The 24,170-nt window shown below is 40.6% G+C and overlaps 1 protein-coding gene across 2 annotated transcripts; it reads left to right on the top strand.

The window, feature by feature from the left end:
- The first annotated feature begins 2,551 nt into the window (after positions 1-2,551).
- On the top strand, positions 2,552-23,193 carry PLEKHF2 (pleckstrin homology and FYVE domain containing 2). 2 transcript variants are annotated; one of them, XM_084219685.1, is made up of 2 exons: positions 2,552-2,626; positions 19,892-23,193. In XM_084219685.1, the coding sequence occupies exon 2, from the start codon at positions 19,906-19,908 to the stop codon at positions 20,653-20,655; it is 750 nt and encodes a 249-aa protein (XP_084075811.1). In that variant the 5' UTR covers positions 2,552-2,626; positions 19,892-19,905; the 3' UTR covers positions 20,656-23,193. The 2 variants fall into 2 exon arrangements, with proteins under 2 accessions (XP_084075811.1, XP_084075812.1); XM_084219686.1 differs by lacking the exon at positions 2,552-2,626 and adding an exon at positions 2,951-3,030.
- Positions 23,194-24,170: the final 977 nt, after the last annotated feature.

Below are 24,170 nucleotides of genomic sequence, written 5' to 3'. Positions count from 1 at the left end.
TGAAACAACTATTTGCATTGGCTCGAGCCCAGACAGATTTGCTTCAATTTTCATGTGATCCCTGTGAAGATCTGAAGTGAAAATGCAAGCCCTGATACAGCTGTGTGTAAACAGTGCAAATTCAAAAATCCTAAGGCAACTCAGGAAGCACACTATAAGACATGTGTTGCAGCATATCACTGCTATTTCATATTTTCTGAAGAAGACACTTCCTCCACCTTTAAAGCACAGCTCTGGCATAACTGACATTAAGATTATAATTAGAGAGCAAAAATAAATGTCATTTTCGAATACACTATACTTTGGAAGAAGTTTTTTTCAGCTAAATTTAAATTACAAATAAATAATCACTCCATGTGAAATAGTAAAATAAATTCGTGTCTACTTCTTCCAGTAGAACACTCCATGATCTCCCATCCTTTGCCTTCTATGCATCTTCTCTGTACAGCCAGTTTTTTTAAAGATTGCTTCTGCAGTACTAACAAAGTCGACATGTAAGAGCAAAGACAGTTAAATACAAAAAACCCCATTGAAACTGACACACATGATCTGTATGACATTTCGATATAGTGAATACAAAGAAAGAATTGCTGGCATTTAGCCCAGTTTTTGAAAACTACTTAAAAATTAGGTCAAATGTTTACTTTTTTTATAGATACTCAGGAAGAAGTGTTTGAGGATTTGCAAACAGACCATTTTCAGGTGTATTTTCCCCTCTTGCTTAACAGAGTAAAAAAAAATCCCAGTCAGTAGGAAAAAAAGAATTCTGAAGATATAGGAAGATAACAGAAAAAAATTATGGAAGGCTTTCATAGCACTTAAGTTGCTTTGCATGATAACATTAAGTCACTTTTAGTTCCTAGCCTTCCTCAGACAACTTGTTACTTATGACTTAGGTTACTTATTCTTCTCTTAACCTGAGTTAAGGCCTTGTGCTGATTTTCCATGACTACATATGGTAGAAAAAGCATCTCACTGCTGTTAGCTACATTTGCAAACCTTTCAGAAAACAATGCCAGTTTGCACTTCATGGTGAGACTTAAAACAGACACACAGGCAAAAACACTAGGACCACTTCACTTTGCCTGTGTCTAGCTTTCTGCTGCATCTTAACTTGACTGGGTGTTACAAAATTATTTGTAAGCATGAAAGAAAGTTTAATTAACCATGAAGCTGCTTCTGATGCCAAGAAAATTTGTTTAGAGGACAAGTTAAATCTACAGAAATTTACAACACAAAGAAATCTTTTTGGTTCACAAGAACCATCCCAGCCCATACATAAAAGATCCTCTGGTGTGAAGATCTCACTGTAATTGGAAGTTGCAAAATGAAGACACTTGTGGCAAATTTAAATATTGTGCCCAAATTCTTTACACATGAAGCACCTGCCAAGTACACCCTGCTGCACACAATCTGAGATTTGTGGCTTAAGCCACAAGCACCTGTTTCCAAAAAAAACTCATGCTGAACAGCTTGGCCCACACCTTATATAAAACAGTGCATTAAGAGTAATTACATGACAGCTCAGGCTGACACACTGGATAGAGCTGAGGAAGAAGTGGAAGACCAGATTGTCATGCTGTAGGGTACTCAGACCTCCATGTCCTGCTCCCATTCCTGCGTGCCTCTTTCACAGCAGGAGCTCAGCTCAGTGATGCGGCTCTTGCCTGTGTCCCTGTCGGAGCTGGGATAAAAAATTCAGCTGAAAGTCAGAAAGTTCAGCAGTTTCATGATTACTACTGGAAAGCCCCACTACCTATTTTTAATCCCCAGAAAAGCCAACCACATTATTGCTCAATAATGTGAAATTTGAAAAATGAAACTGCCACATTACATCTAAGTGAAATTTTCTTGGGGGGAAAAAAAACAAAACCCATTTCCCAGCGCAGACTTTGGCATCAGAGCAACACCATGGAAGCTAATGGTGCTGTACCCTCTTACCTCTCTATGCTCCACAGCTCTTCAGAACCTTCCCAGCCACCCTTCCCCCCGACAGCATCCATCAATAGCTGGAAATCCTAGAGGATCAGGTGAGCTGCCGAGCAGCCTGCTGGATTTGGAAAATACTGCTCTGGATGACTCGATGCGTACACACAAAAAATTCTGACACAGAAGGTGGAAGGGGCTCCTTGTGTTGACAGTGTTTCTGGTGAGAGCCCTTCTGCCCTAGCTTCTCCAGGCTGACCTGCAACTCTTCAGACTGAAACACGTTATTAACTCCCTTCCATGTGCTGCTTAGAGAGAGGTGGTTAAAAACGCACCCATCCTGAATTACCTCTGGGCGAGCATACTTAGAACCACGGGCGCGAGCACAAACCCGCGATCGTTCACAAAGAACGTCTCTTAAAAAAAACCCACGAGGTAGCTGTCCTGCCTGGAGCATCCCTCGTCCACGAGGTGCCACTGCTGGGTCGGGATGGGCCGAGCCACCGCCGGCCCTCCCTCCCCGCTCCGGGCGGCTCTGAGGGCAGCTCGCGGCTGAGGCGCTATTCATTCCCGCCCAAGATGGCGGCGGCCCCGCCCCGCCGGGCGGTGTCCCGGAGCCCGTCCCCCGGCGCGGGGTGTATGACCGCGGCCGTGTGGCGAATAGGGCAGGCGGCGGCCGGGCCGGAGAGGGGTATACCGGGTGAGTAGCACCGTCCGGCCGTGTTCCAGGCGACCGGGGATCGGCTTGGGGCCGGCCGGGGAGCGAGGGGGAAACTTTCCTTGCGGAGCCCTTCTCTGCCGGGACTCCGGTCACTCTCCCGCGGCCATGTTGGTAACCGGGGGCTGCCGGGGGGGAAGGGGGGGGACGGAGCTCCCCGGTGGGAGGCGGCGCCGGGCTCTGCTGTCCCGCCGCGCGGCCGGGGCAACGCCGCGTCCCGCCGACGGGGAGGGAAGGAGGCGGCGGGGCGGGCAGGACCTGGGGACGGAAGCGACGGTGGCGGGCGCTGGCTTGTCCCAGGGCACTGAGGGAGTTGGGGGTCTCGGAAACGAGTTCGTCTTCGGGAAAGGGGAGAAACAGCAACGGCGGCGGCCCCGCGGCGTTACGTAAGTGCCCGAAACTCCTCGACTCGTGACTCTGCCGAGGCGCCTTGAGGCGGCGGGACGGGCGGGCGGAGGGCGCTTCCTGCCCCGGCGGGCTGGTGGGGCCGCGCTCCCCCGACCCTTCGTTCGCCCGGTGACACTCCGTGTCGTTCTCGGAGCGAGTCGCCTGAAAAATGTTGGCACTGTTGTGAAAAAACAGCGGAACCGCGAGTCGTGCGGCCGCGAGCATAAAGTGCCTTTTTTTTCCCCCTCTATGAAATTCGCCTGTTTTGAGGGGAATGTAACTTCTCTCCCAGAGACATTTATGGCTCATGAGCTGGTTTTTTTTTTGAAAGTAGCTCGAGAAAAGACAGCTGCATGTTTTTCCTCTCGCCTCATTCGAAATACTTATGTTCATAGGCACCGATGTTTATAAATGGCAAAACTGCTCATCACGGCAAGAAAGCGATGGGTGAGTCTGCTGAGCAGCACGTCCTGGCATCGGCTTTGTCCCTGCTGAGGGAAATAGCTGTAATTCGAGTTTTGACGCGAAGCATCAATGCAATGGTTGTTGATAACCAAAAGGACCTTTTATATCCTTAACCAGAAATCAAGGATTGTGTTTTGGCTCAGTTGATGCAAATGGTTCCAGAAACATCATTAAGTTCTAATTCAGGCTGTCCTCAGGCTGTGCTAAGAGTTCCTGAAAGGGTTGATGCTTATTTGAGAAACACTATATCTGAAGCTTCAATGTGCCTAACAGCTTAAGGTCAGATGAGGTTAATACAGTAGGCAAAGTGACTCTAAAACCCGACCCACAATACAGGAATCTGTTTCAGAACTGAGACTGCAAATTCCTCTTTCTCTCCTGAAATAAGGAGAACTTAAATATTCAGATCTTAAATTCTGATACTTGTATATTGAATTATTTTAGGGATGCCTGTCTGAAAGAAGGGAAGTATTTAAAGACAGCAGTGTAATCGTTGCCGAGATCCTGCAGATTAATTGCTTTGTGTGCAGTCATCAGCATGCAGAATGGAATCGGTTCTTTAGCTCAGAAGGCAGTGCTCTTGCTTTTAGCCTCTAATCTAAATACTGTTGACTAATCCCAGTGGGTAATAGGAATCCCAGTGTTATTAAATGTCTTTTATATCAGCTCAGTTTCTTAAATAATACTTTCCCGAGAGTTTTAGTGCCACCAATTTTGTTGGAAGCAACTGTGAAAGTGAAGTGTTGTGTGCCTGAGTCCCAAATTCTTCCTTCTGAATGCAAATCAGCTGTGTGCCGTTTGGTTTGGTGTGTCTGAGTTTTGCTCTACATGGACGCCCACACAGAGGAGGAAGTCCCTTAAATGCTAAATGAAAGCTGGTGTGTAGCAATTTTTAGCTGGAGAATCTGGCTCAGTTTCCTCTGTTGTATTCTGTAGAAAGAGAATAGCATCTTTTTACCTGAAATGCAAGTTTTCATTAGATGCAGTGATGAAATAATATTTCAGTTAGAGCTTTGTCCTGTCTCCCTTAAATCAAGGGTTGAGCTTTAACTGTAGTAATTAGACATGTCCCCAGAGTGACAGAAGGATCTATCCATAGCATCCTAAAGCCCTGTAGTTTACAAAAATTATCATTGGCAAAATGTTTGCTATATACAAAAGCTATGGTGGGTTTTAAGTTTCACTTGGTTAGTGGATGCAGGATAGTTTCAGAGCAGTAAAGAGATGGAACTGCAATTTCAGGTGAGGCATGATATGACAGCGCTTGCCAAAAGTCCCATGGGAGCAATTATGGCAGAGTACAAACACTGGTTTCATACACTTATAGCATTTTTAGTGGCTTGTCTTCACTAAAGAGGGCTAGAGGTACTTAAATGAAAGCTTTGAGTCAAGGCATGGCACATAGATAAGGCAGAGTTGAATTTTTCAGTACTTGCAGACCTGATGTTGGAAGTGGTGTCCTCAGAAATAAAATGGCATGCCTGTTTTTGTTTTTAAAGTGCACCTATTAATGGGTGATGTCAAATACAGAAATCCCAGTATTAACAACTAATATGATTCTTAGATAATCATAGGTAAGAAATACAAATTCTTTATTTTGTACCTAGGAAATGAAATCTTATTCTGTACGGCTTCAAATTGTAAAGGTACATTAATGACTTATTTCAAGCTGTGTTAATATTCAGGCTTACTTTTTCCATTTAATTTTTGGAGTTTTTTTTAAGTTATAGATCATGCTTATACATGTATATTTTACTACTTTCATGAACTAATTCAGTATTTGGATGAAAGTATGATATTCCAAAAGAGAATATGTACAGGCAAATATGGATTTCTGAAATAGAAACACATATTTAAAACTTTCTCCCTCATGCTGCAAGTGCCAAGTTCGCTGTTGTAGGATAACTTTTGTCTTCGTGATTCATTGGAGGACTTGTTTTTATGGTTGAGGGGGGTGAAAAACTACTCTATAGATAGATGTGGTAGAATATGTTTGCTAAAGATTATTTTACTGTTGTCGTGAAATTTAAGATATGATTATGTTAGCAAGTAGAGTCCTGCAAATTCAGGGCTGCAAGAGTAGTCCGGTTGAAATAAATGAGTCTTTACACATCAGAAATGAGACTTGCAGGACAAAGATTCTCCTTTTATGAAAATAAATACTATTGTGCAGAAGTGTTATTGAAGAGTACTGCATGTTTTTCAGCCTGCCACTTTAATGCTGCACATTCAAAAATGCACACTATTGACTTTAGTTGCATATGTAGGTAAGAGTACTGCTTCTTTGGACAAAACCAACCACATTTTGATTTTTTTTTTTGTTGTTCATTTGGTTGGGATTTTTTTTTAGCTTATTAGTGATTGTAAATCATTTAAGGATTTTAAAAATTAAATGGGAGTGACTTTCTATTTTTTTCCTCTTTGCATCATTTTATTTTACAGTAAAACAGTGTTAAGTATATTGTGTATGTAATGTAGCCGGATTTTGGCATTTGTCAGATTGTGCCAAAATCCTTCTACATGTGCCAGAAGAAGAAAAAACAGTTGAAAGTTAAGGATTTCCAATACAGGAATGTTGTTGCTGCATCAGCCTGCCCTCCAATCCCCAGTGTGTAATGGGGGTTGTAAGAATGTGGGTGAATGTAATAAGATGGCATGCAAGCAGTTATTTACTGTGTTGAGAGGCAATCTGTTGAGAAATTTTACTGATTCAAACAGACACGGGGGGCTGCTAAATAGTGATCAATAGGATCTTTGTATCAGCAGCTTTAGCTTTTTTAAAGTGCTTCTTGTGCCTCCAGCATATCATCTAGAGGTAACTGTTTTGCTTTTAAGTGCTTAGTATGCCTTCTGAAAAAGGAAAAGTTACAGCATGTTCTTTAACATCTGCATTTCTAAAGCGTACACATAATTTGCTAACCAAATTAACAGTGTACCATACACGCATCCGTTAGGGTTGCCAGCATCTTCCTTGTGCAGGTTAACTTCAGTGCAAACCTTTGCAGTTTTCCAGTTGTCCTCTGTATAGTCTGTACTCCAGTTGCTTTTCATATAACTAAAATCAAACACATCTGACAAGCAGTGAAAGGAAAGAGGGCCAGTGAATGCATTTCCCAGGAAGGCCATCACCTACAGTAAGCTGCTGTGATTAAGGGGTTCTTTCAGGAAATAACTCCTTGTTTTTACCCTTCTCCTTCTGCTTTAAATTTCTCCTGCCTTAGCTGTCAATACTTGGTAATGTAAAACTTCTGAGAGTGATTTTCAGTGTACTTCTGTTCTGAAAGATGTGTGTGACAGTGATTAGTTTCCCCTCCACCCCTCTCTCTGATCTAGGTTAACAGCATCGAGGCAAGCAAACTGCCCTTTTAACACACAGGTTATGTTTGAAAAGCTAGTTACATTGAACATTGACAAATTTTATTTATGGTATCATTGTTATAGCTTTCCTTTTGGCTTTTATTAATAGCTGTCAGATGTCGGTTTTGTAGACCTTCATCATTCATCCATGTTTCATCAGGAGCAGCATTTGATATAAGAAAGGTCTTGTGTCCCTTGCTCAGAAAGAGAATTTAACCCTTGCCATATTGGCTTATGTGTTTTTAAATAATGCTGGATAAAGATATTTTAAATACTGCTAGGGATCAGCAGTGATAGGTCCATGATTGCAGCACTTCAGTGTTGTCAAGCTTTCTGAAAATTACGTGTAGTTTGATTCCAAGCCCTAACCTGTGTTTTGGCTGCAGTCACCTCTGGGATCTCCTGATGCCACCCCTGCACATGGTTACTGGGGTATGAGCCATTTTTGATATGAATTTGGGCAACTTGCTTTCAATAGTAGGAAAAGGATTCCCTGCAACCAATCACACTTGTCCTTAGTCCATTCTTGCTGGTGAACTAATGGTAGAAGTTACTTGGATCTTTTTTTAATTAAGGAGTGAAGAATTTGAAAGAGTTCAGTATGTCTGTATATTCTGTTTTTCCTACTAGAATATTAAAAATGTGCTCCAGCAGTGTTTTGTCTGATCCTATTAGGTCAACAATCAGCTGCCTGGCCTTCTGAAAGTATTTCTACAGTATAATATATTATTATGGTTACCTCTTGAAGTAGAAATTTCTTAGCTTAGGTGGGTCAGGAGCAGAAGGAAGGTGAGATGATTGCATCTGCTTAGAGAAGAGAAGGTTGAGTGTTGTTACTTGGCTTGTCTTGTTTAGTTTTGTGAAAATGCTTAAAATTACTGACGTGATAAAAGAAACCTCTTTGTTGTGGAGCTTCTCCTATAACAGGATTGAAAGAACACATGCAGCTGAAAAAAATTAATATAGTAAAAATGAAATAGCAATGATGTTATGTTGCTGCGCTTGTGAATTGTGAGACTCCATGGGAAAACTTTGCTCTCTTTTAAACATGGTTTGCTAAAAGTGAAAGTCGTATTGTGTTGTAGTACTTTGTAGAAAATTAATGGCTCTCATCAGGCTCTGACTACTTGGTAACTCTCTGTAGTTTGGTCATGCTGTGAATTATTACCTGTCCTCTAGTCCTTGTTAGACTCTTAGTGAAGTCAGTAACTTCTCTCGTAATAGTAATAAAAGTGAACTGAAGAACACTTAAAACAGAATGGTTTTTTGGTTTTTTTTTTTTTTAACACTGTCTTGTTTAAGTACCTGTGCATAATAAAAATGCATGAGCCACTGAAGAGGCTAGTGTGTCACTGGTTTGCATTTGTGGGGGGGAAAAAAAAGGAAAAATAAATTCTGTGAACTTGATTAAGGTCTTTGGAACATGTAGCTGGTCTGGTAGCTCTCAGGTGCTGAAACAAGCAGGTGTGCCCTGAGATCCAGGAGGTGCTATTTTTAATGTATACTTGTGTCCTACAGATGCATAGAGATCTTTCTGTGGATGTTCTTTCTGTACTTGTCAGTTAAAGTCACTGCAAGAAGCATGCTGAAAAATACAATTTGTTTCAGTCACTGGAAACCAAATCCCCTTTTTCACATTGACTGAGAGGTCTGGGTAGCCATTAACAAGTTACCTCCATGTGTGTGTGCTTAATAATCCATAACAACAACAAACCACACAGCCAATCTGGTTTTGGAAAATTGCTTGCAAGATGGATTTGGCAATAGTTCTTGTAGAACAGCTGCATCTGCGTCTGTGTTTTTCTGTACTAATGATGCTGTGTCCCCTCCTCAAAAGAATTTAAATAGGTCTTTTCTAAAACTTAAAATGTTGATGCCGTGAGTTCTTTGTTATGCTGGGTTGACTAAGCTGAAGTAGGCTCTAGCTCAGAAATTGGTCAGGTCCTTTTGGCTGTTTTTTTTTTTTGGTTTTGTTAAATGTCTCTCAAACAATGTCCATTTAATATTAAGTGTGTGTATGTGTCAAGTAATTTGCTAGCCCAGGTGTCCAGCTGTGCGGCCCGGTGCTGCCGAAGTGGGCTCTCACCAGTTAAGCTGTTCCTTGAAAAGCAGCGTATCGGATGGGAGGGGCGCCCGGCGTCTGTCCAGGCAGCCTGGAAGGGAGGGGTGAGTCCCTGCTGCCAAAATGGAGAGCAACATTTTGTGGGAGAGGCTCTCCAAACAGCTAAACAGTTGGAGTAGGGAAACGTTTAATTGTAAACAGAAAAATGCATCCCAGTGTTTGGTATCACTGCCTGGTCAAGTGATCTTTTAGGCACCGACTTGGCAGATGGGGTTTGTGTCTCCTGGAGCTTCTTGAAGTGGAGCAGGATCCCAGGCTGCTGTCCTCTGCCCTTGACTCTTCAGGCACATTTTTATGGTGCCTGATCTGTTGGCTGTGTTTCTTCTGATGTCTTTTATCTACTTAGAACTGTGGAAAACTTCAGAATAAACTTCAGCTCTGTGGAGATTGATTTTGAAACTGTACTCTGGTGTATGTCCCCAGTGCCTTGGTTAAAACGAAAGATGCAGTTTGCTAGCACCAGAAGTTAAGCTAAACCACTGATAGTGCTCTTAATACCTGCAGATGGCAAGTCAAAATACTGAAATGTTTTCACATGACAACAAAAACTTGATCTGAATACTGGACTTTTTTAGCCAGCTGTTTAATTAATTTTAAAGGGCATGCTTGTGTTATGTAGTTTATTAATATATAATTTTTAGATATACAAAATATCAGCCTTTTTACTTATCCCTGTTGTAGTATGCTGACAGCTGCAAGTATTTGCTGTGCCTGTAGTTGCCTGGATTGTGCTTTTTGTGCTTTGAGAGACAGGTTTGTCAAAGTTGAGCACTATTCATGGTGGATCGGGCCTGCCTGTTCATCTCTGCAGAATGCAAGCTTTCAGGGTTTTTGGCTGTGTGCTCTGGTTTGGTGGGGTTTTTTTGGTTTTTTGGTTTTTTTTAAATTTTTTGGGGTTTTTTTTTTTTGGTTGGTTACTTTTATAATAATTCCTTTAATTCTAGTTATTTCACATGTTCATGCTTCTCTTTCACATCTTGAACAGTGTTAAGAATTTCTTCCTCTAAATGTGGCAGCACCTCAGCTCCTGAAGTGCTGCTCAAAGCCATGTAAGCCTGTGCAGGTGCTTGGGAAATGCTCAGCTTATCAAGAGATGGGTAAGGACACAGAGAAGTTAGTTTAGATAGCTGCTCTGTTTGCTCCAACCACTGACTGCCAGGTGGGGGATGAAGAATTATGTGTTTCTTCCCAGCAGCAGCTCTGTCTTGATCATGCCAGAAGACAAAAACAGTACCAGCTACCATGGTTTATTGTAAATAGAAGCCTGACAGTGGTAATAAGCAGCTGACTTCATTAAAAAGTTGGACCTCTTACAAGAATGTTCCTCCTGGACTTCTGCAGTGAGGTGTCTTCTCCCTGAGAGGCATTCAGGGATGACTTCTGGTGCTGCAGGGGACAGAAGAGAAATACAACCTCTTCCAACTGGTCTAGGAGTTCATTGAGGCCTCCTGATCATGTACTTCCTTGTGGTACAAGCCCTTTAGTACTGCTTGCATTTCCATCTTTCATGTTTTCTCCAAGCAGGAGAAGATAGTGGGAGCAGCTTTGAACTCAGTAATTCTGGATTTCTGTTTCTTTCATGGGTGCCACATGTTTCTTGCTTGGAGCAGGGGTGCTGCTATTCCTGCACGTGGCCTTGTGGCCAAGGTGGTTCCTCTGATCCTTCATGCAGGGCAGGTTTAGAACAGGCCAGACGTGTCTGGTGGGACAGCCCTCTTCCGCATGCCTTTATTTTCTTTGTGTCTCCTCGGTGATTACTCGGAATTATAACTCTTCTGGTTGTGGGAGTTGGACTTTCTGTTTACAAGCAGGTTAAGTTGGTGTTCTATTTCTAGCTGAGGTTTATGGTGTTAAATACCAAACTTTGTGAGCAGCTGATGTGCAGAACTTAGATGGTTTTGCCTGCATACAGCAGCTCAAGGAATGTGGTGATTGTTCAGCAGGGTAGCCTGGATATAAAACAGCATTGCTCTGCTCTTATTTTGCTGCTACATATGCTGCTTGGCAAAATAAATAGTCTTTTGCTAAAAATAGCTTTCTGTATCCAAATGAGCTTCTGAGTGGGTTAGGGAATATAAGGTCATACATATTGAAAGATCTCCCTAGAAATGATCTCTGTCCTGAAGATAGAATTGGCCTTTCTAGGCAATCTTAACTCAGGACTTCCTAACTCCTTTGGATAATGCAAATTTGAAAAGCAATGCACTTGCCTGCAGGTTTGATAATAAAGTGAGGTTTTTGGTTGTTGTTATACATTATATGAGCAATTTTTACACAACTGGTGAACTAAAGTGAAAGAGTTCTTGCTTGTAAGATAGAAATTGGATTATACAAAAATTAACTGTAACTTGTAGAAAGAATTACTAACCTTTAAGATGTCAGCCAGTTAAAACAAAAATTTCTACACTGTACTTTCAAGAGTAATATTAGTAGGATTTGCTTTGTGACAGTCATGTGCAGAAGTTAATTACAAAGCAGTTAATTATCGTTTGTATGAACTGTCATATGGTTCATTATAGTAATTATAGGTTTATTATGACATCCAACCAGACAAATGCATGGATTTGCTTTCATGATGTAGTTGGACATGACTATATGCTGGACTCAGAAATAATCTGAAGGTTTCTAAAGTTTTGTCAAGGCAGAGTATTCAGAGGCTGCACAGTATGAAGTAATGTGGTTGCTGTTAACATATTTCCAGCATGGTTTCTGTGGTTGATGCCACAGCACTGGCCAGCAGGTTGAGACAAATGAAGGGTTAAGATTGCTGGGTCATACTGGATTTACCAGTAAGGGGGTGAGTTAGCTAATCTATGTTTCCCCACAGTGGAGCCATTGCTCCACAGGCTTGCACAATGCGGGGGGAAGAAAAAAAATGCATTCATATAGAAAATCCTAAAAATCATGACAATCGTAAAATGACACTTGGGAGAGGTCCACAGTAATAGCCTCTTTCCTGCCAGTGTGCTGCTTACACTGTTTCTTTATAGTGTTCTGAATAAAATGTTGCAAGCATCTTTGCATCTGTAATCTGAAGCAGCCTTGGTGTTGCTATCATCTTTTCTAGTGTTTTATCTTGCAGGTTTTTTGCCTTTATTAAATACCAGTATTTATTAAGGGTATGAGAAATGGTTTGAAGATTTAATGGCTTACATTGCTATAAAGAAAAGGTTGTTTGGGCTTTTTTTTTTAATCTGTAAATCAAGTCAAAGTTTCTGTCCCACTATCAGTACCTTTCTGAACACTGCAGCCATAAACCAGGTTAGTCAAAAGTGATTATCTGGATAAAGACTATGCTGAAGTTCGGAGGGATCTGAAATCTGGCTTTGAAACATCATTTCCTGCTATCATCTCTACCTTGATAAAGTCTCTGTAGTATCTCTGGTCTTCTTTCTTTTCAGTATTTGCAATGAAGTTTTTTGTTGCACTTGATACGTATTGTCTTTGATATGTTATCAGGGTTATCCTTTGTATCCTTACCAGCTGGTTATGATAGTGATAGCAAGACTGTTTGTTAAATACAGCAGTTTGGGGAATACTTTTTGAGGAGAATCATTAAGAGAACTGCTTTTTAGAAGGCTGTATTTCTCTTTAAGTGTCAGTTGTTGTCTTATGTTTTAAATAGCATCCACCTAGCTCCAGCCCAGGACAGGCATTTAGTTGTTGCTGTCGTGTCGGCTTTTAGCAGTGATAAGACCTTTGGAAAACATTTGTCATACCCTTATCTCCTATCAACATAATATTTTTGTGGGTGAAATTTTTATTTCACTTAACTTTATGCTCAAATTGGTCTTTTTAGTATGTAATAAAAAGCAACTGGTGAATAATGCAAATATATATTTAACACTAAAAAAGCCATCATTTAATTGTTACAGATGCATTTACATAACTGTAAATTGAATGAAGTACTAATAGATTAAAAAATGGGTTGATGGATACTTAACACTTAATTTTCCCCAGTATTTTATTTTACATGCTAAATTATAGAAGTAAAGTTTAATTAAATGCCTCTTTCTATATTATGTTTAATCCAGCTGTTGTTATTGGCCCTACCTGTCAAGGACCATGAAGGTCGCTTGTGCCACCTTTGAATGCTTGGATTCTGATTACAGCTGATCTAAGATTACAGAGATCTAAGTCTATAGAAAATGTAATTTTGCCAGCCAGTACAAGCGTCAGTATCATCTTTCTCTGGATGTACTGAAGGATGCAGGGTAGGGGTGTAACTAGTGAGGCTGAAGTAAGATTTAAAACATGCTGATTTGTCTTCTCACTTCTCACTTGTATCAGATTTGCTGTGCATGTTTTTAGTTCAGCAGTTTTCCACAATAAACTGTTTTCAGCACGTTAAACATGGATAGCTTTCCTTAGACAGGTTGCACTTCAGAAATTTACACTTGTGTTTTACTTGGCAGTAGTGCGAAATGTCAAATGTTGCTCTTAAGAGCAAAATATATAATATTGATAGAGGTCACCATATTGTATGACAGTACTGAGATGCCTTTATTGCTGGAAGTCTGTCCACAAAAAGTAGCGATACAACTGTTTCAGACAGGGCTTTAAGTGAGGGATGTATGAGGGCTGTGGGTAACTTAATTGTTGGTATTTATGCAACTGTAACTCAAATTAGCCTGTCTTCCTTGCCTGAGTAATGTGCAAGAGGAAAATTGTATGAGTCTGATGTGATAATGTAATATATAATAATTACTTGAAACTTGTTGCTAAAATACTTCAGTGTAACTAAATGACTGATTCTGCCTGATGAACTCTTTTTAGGAAGAGTGATATTTTCCTCTTTGAATCCAAATAATGAGTCACCATACAAACCAGTCATTTAATGCACATCAGATATCTCGTCTGCAGATAGTTCTTGTCTGTCTTTGGTTTACAATTTACTTGTTTCTGTCTTGCAAAAAAATTTTTTGCCCTTCTGTACCTTTCATATCTGTTTAATTTGTGTGATTTAAGTATAATGAAGTAAAATGAATTTCTGATTGAAATTTGTGTTTCATTCAGAACCTTTAAGTTGTGGAGTCAAACATGATAAAACCTGTAACTTTTGCCGGCTGTTAAGAGACTTAGAAACTTTAATGATGCGTGTATGTTACCTTTAGGTAAGAAGGAGAATTGGTTAATTTTAGTGTGTGTGGTGTAGCATAGTTGCTGACATTGTATGTGCAGGTGTGAGATCAAGGGCTCTCTATGACAACTGGATAATTAGAAGTTTATTGGGTGGCAACGTATAACGTGCTGTGATTTAGATCTGCTGTTTCTGCCTTTTCTGTCATTATTCGTTTTTGTACTCCTCCATTTCTGACTCTTTTCTATTCCCTAAATTTGCTTCAGTGCACCCATATCTAGGTCTCACTTGGCCATTCTGATGGTGTGGTTAGTGACACCATCAGATGGTTTGTTATTGGACTTGTGTTACTGAATCTGGCTTTGAAACATCCAGGATCCCGCTGCCGCTTTAGGACTGGATGGGCCTCCCTGTGATTAGTTCTGAGCTCTTGTGCTTTTTGCAGCAGCTTAAATATGCTTCTTTTTCTTCAAAGCTGTCACCTTAACTATGAGTATTCATAGGAATGGATAAACTGCTTGTGTCCTGATACCATGGCTCTGAGAAATACAGACTGCCTGGTTTGTATTAATGCAGTGTGTTAAATGTAGTTGTTAACACCCTAATAGCAGAGATGATGATAGATGAACTGACAATTATAACAAGGCCAGTAATATTTTTCTCCCTTGAAGGAGTGTTGAAGAAAAATAATGCTAAAAATTAGATGCTTATTAATTAACAGTTGTTAGCAGGGACTGTACACTGGACTTGATTTGTTCTTGCTCAAGCCAGAAGTAATGGAACACTGCCAGTTCTGCTGTCTTGATGAAGAAACTTGGGAATTTGGGTTGTGTCTCTCTCCTGCACGCCCTTTGTGCCTGTCCTACAGCCTGAAGGGAGTGCTGGTGATGGTAGTATGCACTGAGCTGGGGTGAGGAAACGTTTTTGTGCTGAACTACATGCAGTCTGCCTCACTGTGCCATAACAGCTTTTTCATCTCATTTCTCCCCTCCAGCACCTTTGTTATTTGTGGTTCCGCTTATGGTGCTAATGCTAACTGCTACAGTGCTAATGTACCGGTAGTGAATTGGGTGTAACTATGTCAGTCAGGGTTGCATTCTTTTTGGTTGACTCCTTATGTCTGTTCTCAGATGCAGCAATTCTGTGCAATTTAGTCTTGCCACTATCACAAGCAGAGCTAGCATATGAAATAAACATTCTGTTTTAAGTGAGACCTGTAGAAGCATTGAGTCCTGAGAGATCATTGGTTTGGTCTCCAGGACACAGTGGCAGAAAGAAAAAGTTATGTGGAAAATGACTTGTCAGTGCGCAGCAACCCTAATAGAATTATTTTCCTGCTGGAGTAGTTTGGAATGTTAATAACTGTAGTAAGTGCGTGACTTCCTCAGCATGGATTGTGTTTTAGGTAAGTGGATAACTTGTTAGTTCTTCAAAAATTTCAGTGATGTCTATTGTTTGGTCACATTGAAGGTGGTTGTTCTCGCCAACAGGATACAAGTGTAAAATTAGACTGAATGGAGGAGGAAGAAGATCTTGAGATATTGATAACAGATTTGTTCTTTCTCTAGAAGCTTCTTGTGAATAAAAGTGGAAATAACTTAAATGTCAAAACCAGTTCTTTATATTGTAGAAGAGTTGGGGCTTTCTGTGCCATGAGTATTTTATCACCTTTATATAGCATATTATGCCATGGAAATGAAAGCCTTTGCCCAGCATTTTCATCATAAAGATACTAAGAGTGTGTGTGCGTGTGTGAGAGGGACAAACTGAAGGTATTGCGGCATTTTGAGAGTTGAGATTTATTTATTTGGAAAAGCTGCTAAACCCTTAGGTTAGGAAGTAGCTCTTTGTAGCTAGTTTTCTTACAAAGTGATCTGTTTGTGTTCTTTTGATTTGTTTGGGGGCAGGTTTTGTAATGTTTTGACTAGCAGCTAGTATTGTGCTGCTGTCTGGACACAGCACATGAATCTGATGTCTGTGAGGACTGGCAGTCCATCACAAATGGAGTTGCCCTTGCATGAAGGCCTCAAGACTTTTAGGACTTTGTGTATCAGAAGTGTGAAATTAGTCACATATGATAGAAGTGTGAATGATTTCACAGCATCCATGAACTGAGACTCTGTGTAAGTGTCTTACTAAACTATATGACACTCTCCCCTTAAGTGGAGCTGTCTGACCTTTTATTTCAAAGCCTGTAGTTCTGGTTTATTCCTCACTTGCTGGAGGAAGGATTTGGGTATGTTTTCAGCAATTTGCCATTAATCAGGAGTCGCTTTGATCAGGTCTTGACATCCTGCATCTTCAGGGCAGTAATCCAGTATCATCTTCTCATGGTGGCCAATAGTAGAAGTTTCAGAATAAAGTGTAGCTGGAAGAGAGGAGGGTATTGCCACCCAGATCCAGGGCATGATGATCTGCTGTCTCTTACAACAGATCTGAATATGCTTTAAGACAAGATTTGTAATTTTTAAAGACTGGTAGTTGCTAATTTTGCTTTTGGACTGTGACATCTTGGGATTAAAAGTTCCTTTGTGTGTCCAAACAATATTTAATTTAAATCTCCTTGGTCAGTGTGCTCATGAGAGAAAGAGGTGCACTTCTTGTAACTTCAGCTGCTGTCAGTTAGGGATGTCTTCTCTTGTATTTCTATTTTTGTCTTGTATTTCTATTTTTGTAATTACAAATAATTTTATGATTATTTGTAATCAGGATGTATTTTGGATAGTTTCCCGTCCATTTCTGAACTTACTTTTCTTAGAAGAGGCTAGTGAAGGTGTATGAGCATTAGTGTGCATAGGATTTCAGATGGATTTTTAATTTTTAGTTCTTGAAAAACTCAAGAGAAAAATATCTGAATGCTTATTCTAAAAAGTCCCATCTGTTAGTGTGGGAAAATACAATTAAGGCCTTGGAAAGGTGGAATTGGCAGCAGCAGTCTCTGGGATTTATGGCCTTGAGGCTGGCAGGTGGGAATGTTTATCCATCAGAGAAAAAAGTTTCAATCTAGAAGAGATGCAATTTATCTTGTCTTTCGTAATAGTCTCTAACTTTCCCAGGATTCTTGTTTAAGGCCAGTTAGTGACTATTTTCACAACAAGCTCAAAATAGTCCTAGGCAGAAGTTCTGGAGCCGTGTCTGTTGATTTCAAGCCATGATGGTTATTAAACTATCCTGGTTGGAGTTGTTTCCTCTTAAATTGTCCTAGGGAACAGTTAATTAAAACCTTTAGTTTTTTCTGTCCTTGTTTTCTTCTCCCAGTGACTTGTATTTTGAAAGCTTTTGCAGTGGCCTTGAACTGAGTTTGCAGTTTATTGGTGGGGAGTGCAGTGGCTGAACTGGAGCTGTGGAGCAGTGACTGCTTCCTACAGGTGGCTGTGACTTCACACCACGAGCTGGCTTCACTGAAACCCTTCAATATGGTTGTGTTTGTGGGGGTGGGGTGGGAATAGTGTTCCCCCCTGCAGACTGCCAAAAGCATTTAGCTTTGTCGCTTGTTGATAATTTGTGTAAAAATGTAAGTTCATAAGTGGTGCATATGGATTTATACCTGCAGAAAAATGTATTTTCTGGGCTGTCTGCTTTGCATTCTGATGACTGATGTCCTTTTCCACTTCGTGGAGAGTGTGGGATTACTAAATAACTTTAGACTGACTCTGTGACTGAGGCCGTGCTTTTTAAGTTTGAAGGGCAGTTGATTCAGTTTTGATGTTTGCAAAGGCTGTTGATTTCTCTTATGTTGTTAAAATGGGAATGGTTATTTGGCAGTTAATGGCAATTAACCATCGTTCCAGATCCTGGGCTTCAGCATTCAGGCACCTGAATTTGATTTTGGAGCCTAGGACAACAGCAAGTACACATAAAAAAGCTCTTAGTTTCTTTTCCATTCCCTTCTTACTGCTTTTCACTTGGCAGTTTGTATTTTGTCTTCACCTTTTGCAGATGAAAATTGTTTTGTATTTGGTGGCTTTATAGTCCTCCTACCATAAAACCATAAAACCAGTTAACACAATTCTCATGTATTGTAACTAATGCTGTGAGGCATGTAAAGAAAATTCAAAAACAGTGCTGAGAAATAACTTTTAGAGGGTCTTCTGGCTTGAGTGTCAGACTTTGATACAAGATAATGTATGCAGAGCTTAAAAAAGGTAGTTATCTGTGCAAGCTTACTTGTCAAACTACTTTAGTGTGAAACTACACTTTCAAAGCAGCAACTCACAATAAAATGTGTGTGATCACAGGTAACATATTTAGATGAGGCCTGTGAGATGTTTCATCCCTATTTTGTCAGGAAGTATCTGTGCTTTGATTCATAGGAAGAAGATTGCCTGGAGCAGGTTGTAGCAGAACGATGGAGCCTGAGCAGCATCAAATCTGAGCCTTGTTTCAGCCCAGTTTCCTCTCAGTTGTAGGCTGATGCCATATTGATGGCAGGCAGTGCTGATTTAAAAAGTAGGTGATGTAGAGGACTTCCCAACCTGGGATTGTGTTGTGAAGCACAGGTAGAAGGCACTGGAGTATTTGCTGCTCTGCTCTTCTTCACTGTTCAAAGCTGTGGCTGTAGCAAGGGGTGTTGTGAGCATCAGCCCTCAGCAGGGCATGGGGGAACATCTTCTGCGTGCTGAGAAAAAGTCTGTCCATAGTACTTGCCTCTGCCAGATATCTCACTGCTCCATCAAGCACAACAGCTCAGGTTCATGGCTGTACTCACAAGGGGTTTGAAGGGAGCAGATCTGGATCAGGCTGGCAGGATTTGCCTTTGCCAGACTTCTGCCTGGGAAACTCCAGGGCAAAAGAGGCTGAAGAGTGGCTTGCCAAGGTATGAATCAGTGTAGTGACTTCTTAATTTTAGTTCCCTGTTGGATGCCTTAGCTATCTCACACAAGAAAGAAATCTTATTTGCTACTTGGGGAACAACAAGGTGGGGCTTCAATCTGTAATTGGAGCATACAGTTCATTAGCACTTCCTGAAATAGAGTAATCTTTTTTTAAACTTTGAGCTGGTGCAGGTCACTTAGTCTTTCTCAGGAGCAATTGTGACCTGTGTGACTTCTCTGTGTAGGTTGCCTGAATGTGATGGATGAAGATGTGGTTCATGTAGGTGAGGAGGGAGGGACTGTGGGACTCCTGCAAAATGAAGGCAGCAGCAAGCAGGTGTGAGCCACCAGCCATGACTCACATGCTGTTCCTGGCTCAAGAGTTTGCCATGAAAGCAGATGCAGTGGAGGGGGGTGCAAGCTGTGGCCTGTACAAAATGTTTCCAGCAGGTAGATTCATGGTTTTGGCTCATGATTTGAGGTTTTCAAACTGGAAAAAATGAGCAGTGGTGAGCTGGTTTGGGGAGTGTGGTTTCCTATGTGAACAGCAATTATATAATTTGTTTGTTGTGTTACAACTAATGTGGGTCTCCAGGCTGCTCAGTTAACTTGATGTTTTTGTAGCATTAGAATTTGAAATGATGGATGATACTTCCTGTTGCTATCTGGAGTCAGTGCAGGAGGATATACAGAGAAATATGAGCATTAAACCACGATGCAGTAGCCTTAAAGAGAAACTAGTTTGTTGCTGGAGGCTCCCAAATGCAGTGCTGTAGGTGCTGTCTGTGTGATAAAGATAGCTGTCAGCTGTATAGAACATTTTTGCTTTTGGAAAAAAGACTAATCGGTTGCTAAAAATTCTTAGGTATTAATACTTATTTAAATCTAGCCCAAGTCAATGCCTCTCAGCCAGCAGGTCCTGTTAGATATTTTAAGAAATGCGGGGTTGGTACCTTCCTTGGGGAAGGCTGCTTGCTGTTGAATTCAGTCCTCTTCTAATAATTTTTTTTTTCTGATTTTAGGATACTTGTGAAAGATGGTGGATCGCTTGGCAAATAGTGAGGCAAATACTAGAAGAATAAGTATAGTGGAAAACTGCTTTGGAGCAGCTGGTCAACCCCTGACTATTCCTGGCCGTGTGCTGATTGGAGAGGGAGTCCTGACAAAACTGTGTAGGAAGAAGCCCAAAGCAAGGCAGTTCTTCCTGTTCAACGACATTCTTGTTTATGGTAACATTGTCATCCAGAAGAAGAAATACAATAAACAGCACATAATCCCGCTGGAAAACGTCACTATTGATTCCATCCAGGATGAGGGAGACTTACGGAATGGGTGGCTTATCAAGACACCAACCAAGTCTTTTGCGGTTTATGCTGCCACTGCTACAGAGAAGTCGGAGTGGATGAACCACATAAACAAGTGTGTTTCTGATTTGCTCTCCAAAAGTGGGAAGACCCCTAGCAATGAACACGCAGCCGTGTGGGTGCCGGACTCGGAAGCCACGGTGTGCATGCGCTGTCAGAAAGCCAAGTTTACGCCCGTCAACCGTCGTCACCACTGCCGCAAGTGCGGCTTTGTCGTGTGCGGGCCGTGCTCGGAAAAGAGGTTCCTGCTCCCAAGCCAGTCTTCCAAGCCCGTGAGAATCTGCGACTTCTGCTACGATCTTCTTTCTACAGGGGAGATGACTGCTTGTCAGCCCACTAGGTCAGACTCCTACAGCCAGTCACCTAAGTCATCTTTAAATGATGTATCTGATGATGATGATGACGAAGACAGTAGCGATTAAGGACCAAATGTTTTTCCATGTGTTGCAAGTTGTGTTTCAAACCATATGGAGCTGCTTTTGGAGAAGTCTGTAGTGAGGTTCCTCAGAGAAATCCTGTTCTAGCCATGAAATATGCCTGAATATCTTCAACAGCAATGTGCCTCAATCTATGAATTCTCTAGACAATAGCTGTTTTTTTTTCTCCTCTGCAGGGATAGACTGGTGCAAATGTTATTAGAATATTTTCCAACTTTGTTTACTTGAGTTATGTCTAGGTTAGACTTTTGTGGAAGATTGGAGAAGGAAATGTACTTTCTTAATTTAACAACCCATACTTTCTAATGTTTCACAGTGGTATGTTATGTGGGGTTTTTTCAGAACTAGGGATGAAAACTGTGAGCGTGCACGGGATGGTGATGTTTTTGTTAATCCTGTAGACTGTCTTATTTTTCTAGCCATGGTATATAATTAATTACAAAGTCATCCAGTGCACAAACCTAAATGTCACAAAACTTGGGAAGTCTTGTTTTGCTGTTACTTATGACTTCCTATGCCAAGCAGTGCCTTGTACCAATTGTGCTGATTCAGGAAGAAACAAACCTATTTTATGTCTGTATTTGCCTAAATGCTGGTATCTGAGAGATTGTTGGTGCTATTGAAAATAACTGCTGTGTTCAAAGTGGAGTTTGACGAGGTCATAACTGCACCCCATGTTGGATGATGGACACCCAGATGTTACGTCCTCACCTGTCCAGGCAGGCCTGAAGACTGCAGATTCCCACAGGCTTCAGCAGCTTTCTCCTTGCAGAAGTTGTGTTGTAGGTTGGGATCTTGAGATGAGAAACTTAGGGAGATTCTTCATGGGGATTTATATACTTTATTTTCAGAACAGTTTCTAAGTTTCAAATTTGGCAGATGCATACTGAAATTTTACTTGGGTGATACAGCATTTGGGTGTGCTAGCCTACATATTTTTGGAAGTAGTTCCCAAAGATGTCACAATTTTTTTTCTTAAAACACTGGTGAGAGTACTGGGTTTTTTCTTCCCCCCAGGAGTTTTATTGGCTTGATTAAAAATAACCTCATATTTTGAACAAGAAGCCTGCAAGTATCCTTGTAAAACTGGCTTTCCTTTTTACACAGCTGACCTCAGGATAAATGTGAGATGCAAGTTCATTTTAAATGTATACCCAGGACCAAGAAAGATGTATTTAAGGACTCATGAAATTGTCAGTGCAGAAAATGTCTCTATCATAGTGTTCACTTCAATTTCTTGAGTACAGAAGTGTCATGTTCCCATATACATGCAGAATTTACACTTGCAAAGACGTGTTAAACCCCCAAATATATGTTTCTGTATTTTTATAATGATAACCTCAATTTTGAAGCTGAAAAACCTCTTTGAAATAGTTGTATGGATATAGTAGCAACTGACTTTATACAAAAAAATGTTAAACTTTTGTATCTGTAAATGACAATTTCTGCACTGTTTGCCTTGGTTGGCAATAATTGGGTTAAGTATTTATGGAATAAACAATCAATGCTGCATGTTGCACTAGTCTCCCATTCTGTATGCTGAAAGTGTCAGTCATATTTTTTTTTATAAAATTTAGCAGAGTACTTCAGAGCCATATCCCTCCATGAGATTTCTGGTAGCTAAAGATGCACTTAGCATCTATAGAGAGGCACTCTACATTCATACTTTGCAAGACATTGCTTCAGGTGAAAATTGCATCAGTATTTTTAGCTTAGACAATTTCTCAAAATAAGGCTTTCTTTAGAAGCACTGAAGAGTATTTGTTCTACTTGGAAATAAATACACAAAGGGAAAAACACTTTGATACAGACTTGGGACCAGGAAGATTCTGTAAAATTGCCAGATTGTATATATTGAAAGACTAGTGGAAATAAAGAGTTGGTTATACTTTTTCCTTGAAAGATGAGGGAGTGGGGACCCTGCAGCAGGGAAAATGGGCTGTTCTGAGAAGGCACTTTTCGTTAATAGTGCTTACTTTTTGTACCTTTTGGTATTTCTATTTTGGGAGTGGAGACTTGCTAGCTTCAGTTGTTCTGTGGAATCAAAGTCCAAACCTCCCTCATACATACCTTCCAATGACTAACAATTGTTTTCTTCCTTATCCAATTGTTCCCTCTTTCTTAAGCTGTCAAATATTAACTTGTCTTATTAAAGAGTTCATCTCCTTGTGTACTTTCCCCTTGGTTTCCATATGTTTTGCTTTTCAGCACCTTTTGGTGGTGGGAAAAGGGTTTCTGAGAGTTAGATCACATCCTGTATTTTGAGAATGTACTTGTACCTACTTCATATATCTTATCTGTGAATGAAACTTGCACTGTGCTGCACTGACCCCCGAAGCTGTAACCAAACCAATGCGTGTGTGTGGAATTTTTCATCTGAAATTGTTGTATATGGTCCAAGCTTTTTAAAAAAAGCATTAAAAAATGTGTTTTATGGAAATATTCCTATTCCTTGGTGATATTTGTTTAAAACTTCACAAAATAGACTGAACATTGACTTCTCTTGTAGTTAAAACATTCTGAAAGGGCTCATTTCATACTCTGTAATCTTGTTCTGTCAAGTCATTTTATTTACAAATACATGGTATAGTTTCAAGTCTGTGTTTAATTTTTTTTAACTGTGGGCTTTCAAAGGTGAGAGAAAACAGGGCAGCTTGTTTTCATATTGACATGTAGTTTAGCAGCAGGTTTATTTACTGTCAGGAGATGCCAGTAAACTGGGAGCATAAACCTGCAGAAGGAGTTTTAGGACTAATTTTGAAAGAAGTGTGGTTATGGATTTAGAAGCCACTTATGCACTTAAGGAATGATTTAAAAGAAGTATGACCAAGCACATTGCAGAGTTTGGGTTTAGTTGGACTGGTGTTGGCTGCTGGAACTGATTTTTCCAGTCACTGGGGGCCCCTGCATTTGGAGTGGCCCAGCTCCAGCACTACAGGTGTCTGTTCTTGGTCCTGTCAGACCACCCCTGGGGACAAGACTTCTTGGGGTATCGAACAGGAGAGGAACTTGGTACTTTTCCCAAAACTTCTGCACTCTCTAGATCATAAAATAGGGCTTCTGTATGGGCAGTATGTATGGGTTTGTATTTTGTGTACTTTTTGTTTGTCATATTTCTAACCTTTTTTTTTTCCCCCAAATTCAGTGAAAAATAAGCAACAGCTTGCATGTCTCTTGCAAGGCTCTGCAGTTGGTTTCTGCTTTGTTGAAGATTGGAAAAATAAGTATGTGTTTGCTTTAGCTGAGTTCGCATTTTGAACACTGTTTACCAGTACTTCATAGTTTATTTGCTGGAAATATTAAAGGAAAGGGAAAAGTTTTCTTTTGAATATTTTAATTGAACGCTACTAATTTTAGCTTTTGCACACAAACTGCCATTAAGATAAATTCAGTTGTTCTCCGTTCAGATTTGATGCAGCTGAATTTGCTGTAGCTGTAATCTGAGGGTCAAGCACTGCTACTCAGTTGAAACAAAGTTTAACAAAATGGGGGAGTGGATT

Source organism: Fringilla coelebs, assembly GCF_963513975.1.
Source record: "Fringilla coelebs genome assembly, chromosome: 1".
NCBI lineage: Eukaryota > Metazoa > Chordata > Aves > Passeriformes > Fringillidae > Fringilla > Fringilla coelebs.
The sequence above is the reverse complement of the archived record's forward strand: the minus strand, read 5'-3'. Positions and strand labels throughout refer to the sequence as shown.

Bases quoted from the DNA above. Each gene is read 5' to 3' on its own strand.
- PLEKHF2 (XM_084219685.1), top strand. From the start codon at position 19,906: ATGGTGGATCGCTTGGCAAATAGTGAGGCAAATACTAGAAGAATAAGT.